General features: G+C 36.3%; 1 protein-coding gene across 1 annotated transcript; it reads left to right on the forward strand.

The window, feature by feature from the left end:
- Window positions 1-4,933, forward strand: LOC126826946 (uncharacterized). The gene is made up of 2 exons (XM_056102121.1): window positions 1-4,557; window positions 4,822-4,933. The coding sequence occupies exon 1, from the start codon at window positions 500-502 to the stop codon at window positions 4,088-4,090; it is 3,591 nt and encodes a 1,196-aa protein (XP_055958096.1). The 5' UTR covers window positions 1-499; the 3' UTR covers window positions 4,091-4,557; window positions 4,822-4,933.
- The last annotated feature ends 15,311 nt before the right edge of the window (window positions 4,934-20,244 follow it).

Consider the following 20,244-nt stretch of genomic DNA (forward strand, 5'->3'; position numbering starts at 1 on the left):
TCCAGAATTAGAATGTCTTGTATATGCCCTTTTAGATACTCAGTCAGACTCTAGTTTCATTTCAGATACTACTTGCGATCGGTTAGGTATCGATGGACCCCACATACAGTTATCATTATCAACAATGTTTGCGAAAGATATGCGAGTAGATAGTCGTAAAATGACTGGCTTAATTATCAGAGGACATAACTGTGACATTAGAATTCCTTTGTCAACTGCGTATACAAGAAACGAAATACCTGCTCATCGTTCTCATATCCCTACACCTGAAATAGCACGTAGGTGGCCTCACCTTGAAACAATTGCGAATGAATTAATGTCACTGAACTCTTGTTAGATTGGTTTGCTTATTGGTTATAATTGTTCCCGTGCGTTATTACCTCGTGAAGTTATCCCCCCTGTATTGAATGAACCCTTTGGTCAGAAGACAGATCTTGGATGGGGAATTATTGGTAATGTTGATCCAGACATAAATAATGAACTTAAATGCGATGAGTTTATGTTTTGTAGTCATAAAACTGAGAGTAATGTTCAACCACTTCATTCGATTAGAGAAGTCTCCGATCTAAACATTCGAACACGACATGCGTTTATTTCATTTAAAACTCAAGTGAAAGAAATCGTAAGCCCTTTTAATATTCTCAAGATTTTAGAAACTGACTTTAGTGATCTCCACTCTTGCAGTAATCAAACATATTCACGTGAAGATAAACAGTTTTTGAATAAAATGTCAGAAAGTATACATTTAACATCTGATAATCACTATGAGATGCCCTTGCCATTTAGAGATAGGGAACCTACACTTCCTAACAACCGAGCTCATGCGTTACAAAGACTTTTACCATTGCGTAATAAATTTAAGAAGGATGAAAATTATCGGCGTGATTATCGTCAGTTTATGTCAGACATTATAAGTAAAGGATATGCAGAAAAAGTTCCTGCGGATGAACTTCATCAAGATATCGGTAGAATATGGTATATCCCTCACCACGCGGTTTACCACCCGAAGAAGCCTAACAAAATACGCGTAGTATTTGATTGCAATGCCAGATTTAAAGAACAGTCAATAAACGACCATCTTCTTAAAGGCCCAGATCTTACTAACACGCTAACTGGTGTACTCTGTAGATTTAGAAAAGAATCCATAGCTGTGATTTGCGACATAGAACAGATGTTCTATCAGTTTCGTGTAAATACAGAACATCGCAATTATTTAAGATTTCTTTGGTGGATCAATGATGAGGAAGAGCCTACGGATTTTAGGATGACAGTACACTTATTTGGTGCTGGGTCATCACCTGGTTGCGCAAACTTTGGTTTGAAACAGGCTGCTATCGATAACGAAGAGGAATTCGGTTCTGAAGTAACAGATTTTTTGAAACGAGATTTCTACGTAGATGATGGTTTAAAGTCTCTTCCTACTGAAAGAGAAGCGATGAATCTAATAGATGGAAGTAGAAACTTGTTAGCTAAGTGCGGACTCCGATTACATAAGTTTGTATCAAATTCTAAAACAGTTGTTAATTCAATAGATCCAGAAGACCGAGCTAAGGAGATACGAGATCTCGATTTATTCAATGATGAACTTCCGATGGAACGTGTATTAGGTATACAATGGTGTATTGAGTCGGACTGTTTTCAATTTCATATAACTTTGAATGACAAGCCATTGACTAGACGTGGAATACTTTCCACAGTATGTTCTATATATGATCCATTAGGTTTTATAGCGCCGTTTTTACTATTAGGAAAACAGATACTCCAAGAACTTTGTAGAAGTCGTATTGATTGGGACACTAGTATTCCTGAAGATATGCGGTCACGCTGGGAACGTTGGCGAGATAATCTTGTGCATCTTTCGTCAGTGAAAATTCAGAGATGTTTTAAACCACAAACCTTTGGTCAAGTAACAACTCGAGAGTTACATTACTTTTCTGATGCAAGTACCTACGGATATGGTCAGTGTACATACTTGCGATTAGTTGATGATCAACAAAACGTATATTGCTCACTTGTTGCTGGGAAATCACGAGTAACACCACTTAAGCCTATAACTATACCTCGTTTAGAACTTGCTGCTGCCCTTGTTTCGGTTAGAGTCGGTGTGCATTTGAAGAGTGAACTCGACTATGATGACATTAGTGAAATTTATTGGACCGATAGTAAGGTTGTGTTAGGATACATAAGTAATGATGCCAGACGTTTTCAAACTTTTGTTGCGAATCGAGTCCAACAAATTCGAGAAGCGTCGTCACCTGCTCAGTGGAATTTTGTATGTAGTTCTGATAATCCTGCGGATGCAGCTTCTCGTGGATTAGAAGTTGACGAACTGGTTAATCAGTCGAAATGGTTTACCGGACCTGATTTTTTGTGGAATCTTGAACTTCCCGTAAATTGCGATTTCAAAGAAGAATCCCTAATTTCCAAGGATGACCCAGAAGTAAGAAAAGTTCAAGTATTTGCAACACAGTTAACAAAACCTACTGTAAAATTCGACTTATCACGTTTTAAGCATATTTCAACATGGTTTCGAGTTAAAAGAGCTGTTGCCCTGTGTCTGCGATTAAGAAAGAAGATACAAGTTAATCAGGCGAGTCTGAAATCTGTTTACACACCTTTAACCGTGGATGAATTACAACATGCTGAAACAATAATCATTAAACTTCTTCAATCACAAGTTTTCAGCGAAGAAATACAAATTTTGAAGAAATTACAGAAAGCGACTGATGATAATGCTGCGAAGAGAAAACTAAAGAAATCATCATCGTTATATAAGTTAGATCCATATCTTGATCATAATGGTATAATTCGAGTTGGTGGACGCCTTAAATTGTCTAATTTGGACCCTGCAGAAAAGAATCCAATAATACTGCCTAAGAAACATCATTTGACTACGTTGATCGTTCGTCATTTCCATGAAACTGTAAAGCATCAAGGTAAAGGTCTCACAACTAATGAGATACGCTCCAGTGGATTTTGGATATTAGGATGTAGTTCAGTCGTTTCAAGTTACATCTATCATTGCGTCATCTGTCGTAAATTGCGAGGAAGAGTACAAGAACAGAAAATGTCAGAACTTCCTGAAGATCGATTAGAGCCTGCGCCTCCCTTCACATATTGCGCTGTTGATTGTTTTGGACCATGGACTATTAAGGAAGGAAGAAGCGAACGAAAGCGTTATGGTGTATTATATACATGTATGACTAGTCGAGCTGTTCACATAGAAATTGCGAATAGTTTGTCAACAGACTCATTTATTAACAGTTTGCGTCGATTTATTGCTATTCGCGGTCCTGTACGCCAGTTACGTTCGGATAACGGCACCAATTTTGTTGGAGCAAAAAGAGAATTATCTGAGCTTATTCATAAGATCAATCATGATCATGTTAGACAATATTTGTTAGAAAATGGTTGCGACTTTGTTTTCAAAATGAACATCCCTGCTGCGAGTCATATGGGCGGAGTTTGGGAACGCCAAATAAGGTCAGTGCGAGCTGTTCTCTCTACGCTTATGATGCAGTCTGGAACACAGTTAGATGATGAATCTCTTCGTACTTTTATGTATGAAGCTGCAGCAATTGTGAACAGTCGTCCCTTGACTGTAGATACTCTTAATGGTGTCACATCTTTAGCACCTTTGACACCTAATCATTTGTTGACTATGAAGACTAAGATTATATTACCACCTCCTGGAGAATTTCAAAAGGAAGACGTTTATTCTAAAAAGCGATGGCGTCGTGTGCAGTATATGGCCAATGAGTTTTGGACACGGTGGAAACGCGAATTTCTACAAAATCAACAAGTGCGCTCTAAATGGAATGATTCTAAATGTGAAATTTGTAACGGTGATATTGTTCTTCTGATAGATGATAGTCTTCCGCGAAACCAATGGTCGGTGTGTCGTGTTGTTGAAACATATCCCGATGCGGACAATCATGTGCGTAAAGTAAAGCTTTACATTGGTAATAAATATTTAAATTCTGATGGAAAATGTGTAATTCCGCCTGTATATTTAGAACGTCCATTACAGAAATTAGTTTTACTTCTTGGACTTGAAGACCAGGGAAATCCCCGCCAAGGAGCCAACTGAACTGTCTTTTTAAAATTAGAACTCTCTTTATTAAGTTCGTTGAAATATTGAATATGTAATAGTTAAGGTTGTTATGTTTTTTGTTGAAAATCAGCATACTAATTTTGAGGAGCCATGTAACAATTGTCGTCTTGCCGTAGTGTTGCGATTGAATGAATGCATAGTCAAGTATAGACCGTATGACTTACTAGAGGGGTAGCTATTGGGAGCATCAATTGTTTACATTCTATGGTTTCCTAATTATATTTTATATCCGAAGTATAGATATGTTTATTAGTAGATTCTATATATTAGAGTAAATATTAAATACGTACATTATTATTCAGTTAATCAAATTATGATTATAAATATTTGGTTCGAATTTGTATATGTAATTTATTAGTTACTCCAATAAATCGTGGTCTTTCGTCTGGGATCAAGCATGGCAGCCAAATTTGTGCGTTGCGGAAAGGGGTGAAGTCAAAAAGGTATTGTGTTATAAACATATATTTTTGGTTGTAATTATCAGTTAATATGTCCATCACATAACTAAGTATATGTCAGTATTCTTATTTGATATGTATAATTGCGTTTTGGGTTTGAAATCTTGTGTATTGTATTAGCTGTCATGCAGGCACTGTCAAACGCCGTTTCCTAGCTAACAATATTACGTAGTTTGTACGTTGTGCTATAGTTATTATCGTATATCAATTAGTACCGTTTAGTAATTCTGTTAACTTTTGTTATTTCAGTTTTCACATATGTGTATTGTGTGTATGTTCAACTTGATATTCATCATATAATCAACTTAGAATTGTCTGTCAACTAAATGATGATATAAAGAGAATTCATTGAACCCTAAAACTTGTATGTTGAATTTGTTGATTATTCCGGTACACATTTAGTAAAAAGCTTGCGACTTAATCCCAGAAGATTGCGCAGAGCATCACACCTCTGTTCATTTGTGTTTGGCTGCCTGCGTAACGAGGTGTGCTGTTACAGTAACTGTCGGGTGGTCTCTCCAGTCTTAATGAAGGCGTGGATGGAAAACAGCTGAGACCATGGCTTGTTCACCACCCGAAAAGTTGCATCCATATACCAAGTTTTTGCGCGTGCGAGTAGTTGCATCTGTCTATCAGTACAAAAAATGTGATGGCGCCTTTCCCCAACTTTTACTCTTTTTTGATAAAATCCCGGTGCACTATGATCGATGAAATCTTCGTCAAGCTAAAACAAAAAATAAATAAAAAAATACATTTAAGTACATGTTAATAAATAAATAAAATTGTATATTTAATTACATGTTAATAAATTCTTATATACATGGGTATTTAATTGCATGAGTACTTGCGCTTGACGACACGTCAGTGGGATCTTTTGGTCGCAGAGTCTGTCGGGTTCTTTATAGCGACCTTATATAATAATCTTTATTCAAAATCTCAGTGAGACACATGAATATAATATACACATAAAATATTTACAGTTAGTGATAGTATACGTACATAGTATTTTCAGATAATATAATATACACATCATTACAGATAACATTCAGTATTCATTTAAACTTATTTAAACTTATTTACAATAATAGAGATGAATTTACATAGATTCTCCAGTTCTGCACCGTGGCTATTAAATATATTGTACACGTTGATAGCTGAAGGACACTTCAGGTAATAACTTTTTATAAATTTACAACGTTCATTTTTAAGGATTTGGCATTTGAAAATGTAATGAAATTCGTCGCCTAATTCACCTGTATTGCAGAGAGAACAAATACGATTTTCTTCTGGGGTCTTTATGAAAACCCCGGCTTCAATTGGCAGTCTATGACTTCGACATCTAAATTTACTAAAGTAATGTCTATATTTCGGAGGTAGATCTATTAAGTACTGTTCAAAGATGAACGTGGATATAAATAAACGATAATTTTTGCATTTGCTTGTATTATGTACAGTGCTATTCCATTCTTGTTGATATTGATCCTTTAGCCTTAGCAGTAAACATTGCTTTAACCAATTAGCATTAATGTTACAGGCTTGGGAATCCCAAATATAAGACAACCCAGCACTGTTCAAAGCGTCTTTTATATAATTTAACCATGTATTAGGCTCATATGATTTATACAAAGTGTTATACAGTACACAAGCGATTTTAGATCTGGGACCTGTTACAAGCTTATACCAGTAATTAATCATTCTATATTTTATATAAATTTGCAAAGGATATACACTAAGTTCACCATAGACCATAACATTTGGAGTAGACATTTTTACTTTTAATACATATTTACAAAATCTCAGTTGAAGTCTTTCTAACAGTATAATAGTGCTGCAATGGGTGGTCTGCTATGAATGGGTTCTTCTGCAGAACCGACACTGGATAAAACCCTCTCCGCTATTGAGGAACATGCCTTGGTAAAAACATTTCCTTTGGCTTCATGCTTTGCCTGTGATGATAAGATAAAACATATTAAACTACAAATATATTATTGGTTTATTTATATTTTATTTATTTATTTATATATTAAATTCATTTATTATTATAGAGTTAACTAGGTTAACTAGAGTTAATTATGCAGAATTAATATAACACAACATACACAGATGGCAATAGAATGAGAGAGTGTTCAGGAAAAGGGCGGAAACGGAAGAAGACTACCTGTCCTACTTGATTCTAGGACATATATATAGCATGGACCTACTTGATTCGACCAATTCAATACAAGGAAATGAATGGCATAGTTTGTGTCAAGTGAATTTAGTGAACTTTAAACCCCTTTTACTCACCCTCTCTCTACAGAGATAAATACTTTTCGTGTTACATACAATAACAATTATTGGCCATTATTAAAAAAATATATTAAAAGGAAATGAAATTCTGTTACCTGTTTTTCTTTGTGTAGTACATGGTAACATCAATGACTGGAAAAAAAAATAACGAAACTGTAGAGAAACTTCTGAATCATTGAAAGTCTAATATTAGACCTACACATTGATGACATTGATATAAAAAAAGGCTGATTTGTTTGTTGTTGTTTTTTTCTTTTACAGAAATAAGATAACATTTCAACTAAACAACTAACACAAAAGTTAGTATCTAGCTATAGTCCATGTCTGGATATACATTTCTCCTTTTGCCCGAACGTCTATAAAAATCAAAGATGGCGGCCAATAATTGCAACCGGGTATTACTATAAAATCAAGACAGATTCTTACCTGCTGGTCCTAGCCGGGGGTTTCTTGCAATTATAAGTATTTGAACAACGGTGTAGCGCCGATTAGCTAATAATAATTAAGCACGATTTCAGAAAAATTAAGACAGATTCATTAGATTGCTGAATTAGCGGAACACTTTTAGAACACATCAAAAAAAATTTCTTTGTGGCGCCATTATATAAATAGACTTCCGGTGCAGTCAGTGGCAGTAGTTCTAAATCTGACTGTTTTAAACGAAACGAATTATTATATACATAGAAGCAATATATACATGCTAAATTAAATACACGGTTTTATTTTTTGTAAAAATTTACAAACCTGCGATCTGGTATTCTATGTGATTATTATAATTTTTTTTTAAAATATCACGGCTAAAGCACCCTGTTGATGCTAACTTCACTACATCTATCTAACTGAATGTCGCTGATATAATATCAAAGAAAGAATTTGTCGCAATGACTAAAGTATAGATACTTCTTCTTAGTTAGTTGTATTTTACGTCCGCTTCCACCGAAGTGATATCGCAGACAAAAAGTATAGATAACTTGGAGAACCATTATATCAATAAGTCGATTATGAGATACACGTGGATGATCAATTAAATTTGTTTGGTTACTTTTCAGTTAACCAATACTGTCCAATTTCGATTACATCAACCAATTACATTATTAAGAGTTTTACTCATTTTTTTTGTTCATTGTACATTGAATCAATTTTCGAAAACACCAGGGTGCTGAAAATCACATGTACACTATATATTCATTTGATCTATCAGTTTATTGGGTCAATAAAAAAAGACAGACATTTTAACTATACAGACAACTAACATCAATTAACATTCAAGTCTGTCTGGCAATTGTCTGATTAATTGGTACTCACACCCTTCCAGTGAAGAACAGCATGTGATTTTCGAGATGTGATATAAGCCCTTTATTACTTTTCTTAAAACTTGACGACTCCCGAATTCAGACTTTGTATGGAGTTTTTTTTTTAAAAAGAAAACAAATCTTGGAAGGTACACATTACTTGTGTTAATGATATGAAAAAAACACAAGATTTTATAAATCGACACAAGTTTTTTTTCAGTGATATACAGTGTATGGCCCAGGTGCTGTGCTTGATAACGAAATGTAAATTTCACCTACACATACTTTTTATAAAATAAAAGTCTGGTTTTATCCAGACACCGTATAATACAGCTTGGGAAAACTTTTAATTGGTAAAAGTCGTCTATATTTGCTCGGAGCAATTACGGCGACCATTTCCATACTCAGTGTTATTAATTGACAATCATAACTGACTATATAATATACTTAAACCCAGATATCCTGTGCAATATAATGTGAAATGCGATATGAAATCGTTGACTATTATAGCGAAATAAAAACTGAAATACTACAGAAGAAAGTATTCCATTAGGTTTTGAGATTTAAACTCATATTAGAGTTTGCTGCATTGGAAACAAAGTTTGATGAGTGAAACTTGTTCAGCAAGATATTGTTGTGACTAGAATATGCCACTGAATTTATGGAAAATACGAGGGCTTATAATGTATAGTTAGTACATGAGCAGTATCATAATATAATTACAGCCTACATTTAACCCTAGTAACTCATTTGTTTTTCTTATTTTGAGAAATCAAAGGAAAACTTAATGAATGAAGAAGATTAAACTCCAGTTTATCCATAGATATCTAATTACTGCATGACAGATACACACAAAATTGCACAATTATCATCTGTAATAGACATGCACGGGGACCTAGTATAACTTAAGATGTGTGGATCAAAATGTAATCCGATTAAAACACAGATCCTATTTCGTTTAGTTATTTATAGTTCAAAATTTCGGTTTACTTGTCTTTCCAGCACTAGGATCTGGAAGAGTTGTTATATACTCTTAAAAAAAGTAGGGGATATTCAGAAACAATACAAAACTGCGGAAATGCACTGCTGTTTTTATTAGAGGTAACCAGTGTATGTTAATAACAGGCCAATTGCCTACACATGAACATAAACATTTCATATGGGCGGTTTATTTGACGGCCCCATTTCACTCGCAAAGAGATACACCGTCAAAAGTGAAAATGGACGTTTTTGATTTTTGTCTTAATAATGAGTAGATAAACATGGATAGATAAACCAGCACGCGGCAGAGTTCATCAACCCTTCCTTGAAGTGTCAAATTTGACAATGAACCCCTCCCACGTGTATGGCGCTATTGCGTGTCGCATGTGCAGTTCAGTGGTTCTTTTGGGGCGATAAGTTCTTCATCTGTGTGAGAGAGAGAGGGAGAGAGAGAGAAATGAGGTTTAATGTCCACTCGACAAAAACTAGGTCATTTCGGGACTAACATATGGTTTAATTTTATTTCAATAATTCGCTTGCGCGTAGGGGTCTTTAGCAGTGGGAGGAAACCGGAGAAAACCCACGAGGTTGGACAAGCGACCCTACTCCTTGTCACCTACAACCGAGGATTCGAAACCACGCCAGTTGACTCAATGACAGGCTTTATGATACAGCGCACACGTCCTAACCATTCGGCCATCCAACCCCCCTTTTCATCTGTGAACACACTCTCAACGCGTATCCAAGTGTCCATGACTATTTATCATATCACAACCTGCACATGTATTTGCATTTCAATATCCCCTCCTTTTTTTGAAGAGTATATAACAGGCGTTCTAGTTGGTGCTAGGAATTAGCCAATGAAACGATCTGTTACGGCTGCACGGACTGTGAGTAAACCACTAGAAACGTCAACGCTGATTGATTAATCAATGTCTGATGCCATAGGGTCAAAAGCCGCCCGTATGCCCCTGACGCGACCTCCCAATACAACTGGTCAGACGTTCAGTAATATCTGTATTTTAATCAGATTGGATCAAAATGTTGATTTCAAAACCTAGTCTTTCATATTGAGTTCTTTTGTACAATTTGGAAAATGTCTGATCATTAATTTGACGAACTAATGCCTAGGTCCCACTGGTGATATGGAAATAAACAATTTTTTTTCTCTCGATGGCTCCGGAGTAGTCCAATGAGAAATGGAACTTAATAAGCATCGGGGATGGTCTGGTGAATGTTCACTGATGCTTTGACTATGGTCACAAAGCTTTTGGGGATGTCCCCCGAACAATTGCCTTGAATCATCGGGGTTTCCTCCCAATAATCGGAATAGCTCAAGGGTACCATCGACAGGGTACCATTCCAATATTCATGTTGGGAGATCCCAGTCTCTTGCGTGGTGGCATATCGGCGGCACTTATGCCTATAGGTCCCATATGGGTATTTTTGCCCTTGCGATGTACTACCAAAAAGCCAAAAAGATTTTTCTCCCAAAATATTATTTAATTTTTTTTTAACTTTACCCGACTGCACAAAAAATCGAATTTTTAAAAGCGTATGCAAGTTAAATATGTTTAATAGCGCTTTTATCTGGTGTATTTACTCTATATCTAATGCAAATACAAGCAAATATCATTGAATACAGCCACTGAATAACCTATGGTTGTATTCAATGGCTTAGACGCATACTACTTCATCCCAAACTTAGGTTGCCTGTCTACAGTTAGCTCCGCCTGAGAACAGGCCCTAACCTAATTGACCGACATTTTAATTCATACATCGAAGATTTTAGTCGAAAACACCGAGTATGCTTTTAGGAACTATTAGAAGTATTTATTTCTCGTCTATTTTCATATTGAATGAAATTAACTACATGTATGTTTATTTAGCCATTGTGTGTATGAAAGATGTCAAACGGATCAGAACCGAATAACGAAATAGTCCTCTAATTATTCAATATGGCGGCGCCCATGAAATATAGTTTCACATAAGCGGTTTTGAAAGATAAACAGATTGAAACTCTAAAGGCAGTTTACAATGATAAAGACTGTATTGTAATATTGCCCACTGACACATAAATATTATTCTCTTCCAAGGTAGGGGATATTGAAATGCATATACCTATGCAGGTTGTGATATGATAAATACTCATGGACACTTGACATGCTTTGAGAGTATATTTACCACTGAGCTACACGCGCGACACGTAATTGCGCCATACACATGTGAGGGGTTCATTGTCAAATTTGACACTTCAAGGAAGGGCTGATGAAAACTGCCCCGTGCTGGTTTATCCTATCCATGTTTGCCTTCCTGTCGGTTCTTGCATACGATTTACTGTTTAGCGTATCTTTGCTTTAATGTTTTACGTGTAATTTGCAATGAGACGTTTTCAACAGGATGAACGTCTACGTGCTATTGGCATGCTTCAAATGGGTTCTACACAGCGAGCAGTAGCCAACATGCTTAATGTGTCACAGTCTGTGATCAGCAGGCTGTGGAACCGGTACCAACAAACACACAATGTTGATGATAGACCTCGTTCAGATCGCTCTAGAGCCACTACACAAGCCCAGGATCGATACATTCGTACACAGGTCCTGCGAAATCGAGGACAAACGGCCAATCAGCTTTCTGTAAACTTGTACCAAGTTACAGGAATTCGAGTTACACCCCAAACGATTAGAAATCGGCTACGTACAGCCCATTTGCATGCGCGACGACCGATTAAATAATCCTAAAAATTACACCAAATTAGATCAACCCATCTTTAAGGACACAGCAACTTTAATAAACAACATCTTACATGAATTGCAAAACTAGGAATACATTACAGCAAAACAATATGATTATCTATCCGCTAAATGTGATTGAGAACAAAGACATCTCTATACACTACCAAAAATATATGATAATCCAGAAACAGAATGTTTATACCTAATAAATTACCCAAGGGACGCCCAATAATATCAGACTGTGGCAGCAACCATACAACGTATCACAATATATAGACCATTTCTATGGGAAAACGATTTGCCCCGAGTTACGCAAATCTCTTCATGGCGGAGTGAGAAAGGGAAGTTTTGCTACTCTTCCCATTAAAGCCAGATTTCTATGGACGTTTTTTAGATGACGTTTTCATAGTCTGGACGTACACACTATACGAATTTGGGGCGTTTTTCAACATTCTGAACAATCATCACCCATCTGTCAAGTTAACCGCAAATTTAAGTCATAACAGCATAGATTTGCCTGACACCACCGTTTTTAAACTGGAAACTAAAGTATTTTTTAAAGAAACCGATACACATCAATTACTGTTCAAGCTCCTTTCACCCAAAACGTTTCCATAGAATATATACTCAGAAGACCGACTAGCTGAGCTTGCCGCAAAAGAAACAAATAATATGCAATCAACAGTTAAAACCAAAACCTGTGGCCATCCCAGATGTCAAACATGCAAAATCATAAACACATCCGACCAGTTCCATAACAAAACATCTGGCGTAAAGTTACCAATATTAGACCAACTTTCATGCAGCAGTTCAAACGACAAACAATACGTAGGGAGACCCAGAATGCACTTAGGGAAAAAATTAACGGTCATTGGTCAGACATAGTCACCAAAAAAGACAAACCGGTCTCAATTCACTTCAACCAACCAAATCATGACATTTCTGATCTCATTGTCACACCAATAGAAGAGACTAAGAGCAACTTTGAAACTTTGGAAGAAATTAAAACGTTTAGGCTAACTAGAGAAAAATTCTGGATTGACAAATTGAAAACAACTGCCCCTACCCTAGGTTTGAATATCCATATGGCTAGCGCAATAGCCGCTTTTGTAGTCCCTTTTAGCGCAACAGCAGCAGGTGTGTTCAAAATCATCTGAAAACACTATACCGATCTCCAGGAAAATCACCCGAAAATCTTCACACGGAAATTTATAATTGCATATTCTAAAAATAAAAATCTGAACGACATCCTAGTGCACAGTAAATTAGATTAAATAAGACCAGTCTCCACCCTAACCCAAAACAAACCATATATCAAATCCTATCCCTAACCGTTAGTAAATAAAAATCAACTAGATATAAGAATCCCTAGCCCTAACCCGGTGATGTGGAACAAACACGATTTTTTAGAAAATCCAATCCGTAGTAGGAAACACACTAATGTGGCTCTCCCCCGAGAGCCTCAAAATTTATTCTTTTTTCTTCAGAAACAAAAATACCAGAAGCACCATCCAAGAAAGACCATCAGCGCCACCAACACCAAAAACAGTAAAATCACCTTTGTATATAAACCTAATATGTATATGTATTTTTAATAAAACTAGGAAATATCACGAACTAATTTTTCATCATCCTAGGTCAGTGCTTATGTGGATACTTATCTCCCGTCAAAAGGCAAAACTTAGTAACTCACCTTTTTTTTTTTATCAAAATTGAGTTAGGATCAAATTTTGTAGTTACTAGGGAATGTGCTTCCTGTTGTTATATTAGATATTCCAATCTTTTGATTTTGTAAGCAGTTACACCCATGACACAACCTAGCAACTTCCTTCATTTGCCTAGGCAAAACCTAGTAACTCAATAGTCAAATCAATGGATGAGCTGGGGTTTAATATTCATTCATTACGTTTTCCTTTGTTTTCTCAAAATAAGAAAAAATTGAGTTACTAGGTTTTGCCTTCTGACGGGAGTTAACCTCTCCCCCAAATTCTTAAACCTAACGCACAATCCACGTATGACGTCATAATGTGCGGGACCGTCTCCGTTTTCCACAGGACCGTCAGGACATATGTAGGAATTACACGTGGTTTGCCATGTGAGAAATGTGTGACGTTATCGATATTCGCTTCCGGACGAAGTTCTTCGGGGGAATTCATCGCACTTTTAAGGGTACATTGTCAAGTCGATAACTCTAAAAGACCCTAGGTGGATTTCAGTGGACTTCCAGTATGATGTACAGGGAAAGGTCATCTACAAGTTGGTACCAAAAAACATTCTAAAGTAGTCTTTCAGTATTTTGATTAGACTATTATATTCTTATAAATAAATAATATAATTTATCATTTATATAGCGCCGAATATCCAACACAAATGTTGCTCAGTGGCGCTTTACAAACACAATTTGTAAGATAGAAAAATAATAAAATACACAAACATAATAGATTTTACACACAGAGACAAGCGACTGTAGCACGTATAAAACACTTAAATAGTAAGTGCAGGAGGACCGCACTACACGCAAAACAAAAATCTACAAGATAACCCTGCGGACAAGACAGAAAATAGACATTGCACCAAATAAACAAATATCAAATCCGTAAGTTGGAGAAGGACGGCTTTAAGGATTTTTCGAAACGTAGTTAAAGATGATGCATTTTTCAGGGATTCACTTAAACCACACAATAATCCAGGAGCAGCATAGCTAAGGTTCTTGTTCCTGCGATTGTCTTATTTTTTGGGTTAACAAGCGGGTTACTTGAAGATGATCGCTGGGTTCTGGATGAAGTGAATGTGATCAGGAGATCTTTTAAGTATTCTGGTACAAATTCGCAGTGTTACGAGTTGAATGGGTCATGGATAAAATCTTGAATTCTATTCTGTAGTTGATTGGGAGCCAGTGAAGTTCTGTCAGGGGTATGATATTAGTCTTATTTCGGAATCCAAAACCGAAATGTGAATTACTCACGTGTCCAAAACTGCATAATATGAGCAAATTTATGAGTAAATGTTGTGTATGCGAACAGGGCTTAAGAGAGTTGTATTGTTTATTCTTATATTCATGGGTGTTATCCTGTTACGCCATTATATAGAGAATATGTTATCTTTTTTAAAACCCAGAGGCAGTATGCAGTATGCTTAACGTGATTTAATAGAAATAAAAATATATCAATGTTGATACATACTTACTTCACTTTCGACATAGCAACAGTTTCGGGTACTTAAAGGGATTTAATGAAAAGTTCTTTCTACTGCTTGACTATATATTACAGTATTAACAATGTATATTACAGTATTAACAACGTGTATCACCCGCCATATTGTTTTGACTCGTTGACGATATTATCTGCTACCCACTAGTTCTAACACTTCCAGTCGTTTTTATTGTTAACGAGACTTTATTTGATCATTATCCAGCTTCCGATGTAATAAAGCTGATCACTTTACACCTTTATTAATTACAAATCAAACTTGAAGCGCCATCACGTCGGACCGGAAGTAACAAGATATGAAGTCAATGACATCGCGTTGCGGACGCTCTTATTTTTGATTGGTCAAGGCGTGTTCCTAAAAATAAAACTGACATAGCTGACCTCGAATTATGAATCACAGAATGACAACTGACTACTCTCATTGGAATGTAACACCAATTGATCAAAAACAAAATGACTTTAATATATATATCTTTAATATATATACATATACCCAATAAAGGAGATATCTATAATTAAGCAATTTTCTTGTATAGGCAGTGTTAGAACTAGTGAGTATTGCGAGATGTTTGTAGACGAAATGTCGTCAACCAGTCAAAACAATATGGCGGGTGACACAACTTTGTTAATACTGTAGTATATAGTCAAATAGTAGTAAGAAGTTTTATTTTAATCCCTTCAAATTCCTGTGAAACCAATAGAAAATCAAGTTATAAAATATTCACGAACACTTACCCAAAAATGGTAATTATCCCGCCCTAATAGCGGACGCATCTGTGATACTTTCTATATAAGAAGAACGGGATTAACTTTCCCTTCAGACATCATGCGGTGTTCTTAGAAGGATGGAGACAATGTGGTGATTCAGCCGTTCGGTCTGAGTGCTAGGCTTGTTAAATTCAGACTGTGGATATTATAATAACTCCCACTGTACTATCATAGATGTTATAGTTTCCTATAAAGTGTTCCAGAGTAAATTGATAATTGAGGTTTTATATGCAGAGTGAAAGTCCTGGCTAGATAAATGTCACCCTAGTGTCACGGGCAGTTTTCTGGAAGTTTCTGATTAGTCACATCCTTCCCCGCAATCTGTTTCACAGAGGATTACGAAAGTCTTCTAATATCTCTGTCAAAGATGACTACCTTCAACACGTGACGTCTCATCACGCAGCGTCAATCATTGGCAATGGCGCGTGCATTGTTTACATAAGACCTTACTGGTTCGGGGAGAATGCTGTCTTTTACTCATTTTAATACCCATTTACACTAAATAGGAATTAAATTTTACCTACAATTACGTCAAACGTCTTTATTTACTTTTCTAATACATAAAAAAATGTTTTAGAATTTTATTTGTCGGAAGAAAAAAGTTAATATTTGTGGCTCATTAAGTCGCATCAATGTCATCCTTATCAGTGATGTAGCGGCCTAGCGAATATTCACTTCTGATCAGTTTGCCGTCTCCGTAGTGTCAAAAACGTTTAAATATGCTAAATGTTGGGACACGCTTTATAATAACTGAGTATAAATTTGCTTACCGCAGATCTTTCCTCTGGCCACAAATGTTATATAAATCATTTATGCGACATTTATTTACATACCAGGCCAATAATCAACCCTCTAGAGAGAGAGAGAAATGGGGTTTAACGTCCACTCGACACAAACTAGGTCATTTCGGGACTAACATATGGTTTATTTTTAGTTCAATAATTCGCTTGCGCGTAGGGGTCTTTAGCAGTGGGAGGAAACCGGTGGACCCGGAGAAAACCCACGAGGTTGGACAGGCGCCCTACTCCTTGTCACGTACAACCGGGGATTCGAAACCACGCCAGTTGACTCAATGACAGGCCGTATGATACAGCACGCACCTACTAACCATTGGGCCGCCCAACAACCCTCTAGAACTTCGAATGGTTTTGATGTTGAACAGATTTATGATTTAATTTAAAAATGACAATCGAGACTACACCGCTCTGTGAACGACGATACCTCCTCTCAGAATGAAGTAATTTGACTAAGATATATTCAAAATATTCTCTTTTCATTATCTATTATCACGTAATTCATCTTTAACTTTACCTGATTGACCACCTTGTCATGTCATACAATATGCGATGAGGGAAATTTTGCCCGGGCAGCGGCACTACGGCCTACTCTTATATCGTATTCCAGCTGTCAGGGGATCTTTAACGTGCACGCCAATGTGTACACGAGACCTCGGTTTTACGTCCCATCCGCACGACTAGACAGCTGTCCTTGTCAGGCCCTCCGTCCTGCATCACTGACAAGGGGAAACCACGCCGGAAAATCTGGATGAACTTTCTGTATCATCTATTTATTTTGGGATTGCGGCGGGGGACACCAGCCTCACTGTTGGCTTGTTTGAATATTGTTGTATGGTAACGGTACTCTATATTTATATATATACAGATCTCATAATGATATAGTGCCTTTTTACAAAATTGTAAGACAACGTTAATTCATACTTAGATATAGATCTTATAATAATATAACATTTTGAACATAGTTCTAAGATAATAGTACTCTAGTCCTCCCTATATAAAATACTCATATTAATTTATTGTTTTGAATATAGCTGGGAGGTGGTGTTTATACTCTGTACTTACCTAGATATATATCTCGTAATGATATATTGAATACTGTTTTACGATAACGTACTTGGCACATATTAGATATACTTAAAGCTACGTTCCCAGAAAAGTATTTATCGGTTGGTAATTTCCAATAAAAGTGTGGTAATTTTGGTATATATGGGAAGTAAAAATATTCAATCTTTCTAGAAAAATACTGGATTCCACGAAAAACACTCATGGAGCGCATGCAAGACAAAAATGTAAAGGTTTCCCTAATCGAGGGCCCAACGATTAGGAGTGTCTGCACGCGTGACGTCGATGGTTGCACACGGAGATTGAGCGCTTGATGTACATCTTGATAAACTTTATGAAGAATAAGACGTTAAACACTTTCTGAGATAAAAATCACGGATTAAGTCGCGGGCAGTGGATAATCCGATAATTTTATAAGGGTTCGATAATAAATAAATAGTCAGCGATGAAAGACAACATCGTCTTGTGTATGCAATGAATTCTCCTCCGACACAAACATGACCTCTTTTGGTCGATTTTTTTTTATAGCCAGGATATTCCCCGACAATTGCAGTGTTTTGAGAAGGATTGGAAGCACAATTATGATAAATTAATTAGTTTGAATATGTTTTTAGTCCAAATATCTCATCAAATCACCCAGTTTCTACCCGGGAATGTATCTTTAAAACATGCTAGTAAAGTATAACTAATTTTGCGTTTCATACAGTTGTTGTATAGTAGTGTATTGTGATGGACTATGTACATGATACATAGTAGTATGTTTTGATTAAACATACATTATGCACGAGCTAAATCTGTCTATTGCAGGTCTTTCTTTAGAAAGTGGATTATGAGCCGATTTACTGCATAACTTTTCTTCACGATTTAACAATTAAATGGATAATCGAGACTATATGTTGTTTATCGTACTAACGCTTAGTTCTCAGTTCATAGTGGATCAATTTGAATGAAATTTTCAGCAAGTTGCCTTTACATTATCTAGTTTTTAACCATTATAGTGAGAACTGCCAACTCGTTATAGAATCTCCCATAATGTATCTTTAACTTAATTCTAATACTTGTGAACGTTAAAACGTTATAATAATATTTTATGTTCAAATTTTGGATTTTCTTACAATGATTACATCGTCATACACTTAACTAAAATTTATACATGCATTCGAAATCTGTTTCATAACTGATCATAATCCAATAACAATGTGTGTCTGAACCATTGGTGTGGCCATGGGTATCGTGGCAAAAACAGTTGTACACATAAACACTGCCTTGTGTTACACTGTTTCTATTTCACATGTATAAAAGGAAACGAAATAGGATCTGTGTTTTAATCAGATTGTGTACTACAAGGGAATTTTTGCCCTGACAGCAGCACTATTTTGATTTACAACTGCCATGGGATCTTTAACAATCTGCTAGAGCAAAACCTCCCATTATTCCTCATTCTACACCCCTTATTTTATTCCTTTGTTATTTCTAGAGCAAACCTCCCATTATTCGTCATTCTACACCCCTTTTTTTCTTTATTGTTATTTCTTTATATGTCATTATTAAAATCTTGTTACGTAGTGGAGATGTCCAGGAAAATCAGGTCGGGTGTTCGATCCCTGCATTGGCCGAGAAAGTTCATCCAGATTTTCCGGCGTGATTCCCCCTTGTCAGTGATGCAGGACGGAGGGCCTGACAAGGACAGCTGTCTAGTCCTTCGGATGAGACGAAAAACCGAGGTCCCGTGTATACATTGGAATGCACGTAAAAGATCCCTTGGCAGTTGGAATAGTGCGATAGTGCCGCTGCCCGGGCAAAATTTCCCTCATAGCACACTGTATGACGCCCGTCTTCATTAGCCCAGTTTAGGAGCAGAACAGTAGGACGTTAAACCCCATTTCATTTCATTTCATTTCCAGGAAAATCCGGGACCAAATGACAACATATCTCTCGTGCATCTGAATGTAATAAGCATACGCCATAAACTTGACCTTGTTTCCGCAGAATTCTCTGAAAATTTCGATTTGATCTTGTTAACTGAGACATGGCCTGACAAAAGCATATAATCGGACACCCTTTCTATCCCTGGTTTCAATGCACCAATTCGCAAAGACAGGACTACAGGACAGGGTGGGGGAGTAGCAGTGTATTCTCGCATAAACATTTGAACAAAACGCAGGTCTGATTTAGAAACCGACAATACAGAGGGCATTTGGGTAGAAATTAATATTCATAATAAACATTTTTTAACTGGCACCTTTTATAGACCCCCAAATTCCACTGTTCAATTAAAAAATTCATTGACATAAATAATATCTTTATATTACCTGATTTTAACATTGATCTCTTTACAAAATCCAATACTTTTATTTATTCGGCAAATGTTCTCTTCGATTTTAAAAAAATTATCAAGGATCCAACCAGATATGGTAATAATGTTAACAATACATTGATTGATCTAATATCAACGAATTGTTCCGGTTATATTTTTGATTAAGGTTGCTTAGATAATTCCTGTAGTGATCACTGCCCTGTGTACTGTCGGTTAAATTTT

Source organism: Patella vulgata, chromosome 7 (genome assembly GCF_932274485.2).
Source record: "Patella vulgata chromosome 7, xgPatVulg1.2, whole genome shotgun sequence".
Taxonomy (NCBI): Eukaryota; Metazoa; Mollusca; class Gastropoda; family Patellidae; genus Patella; species Patella vulgata.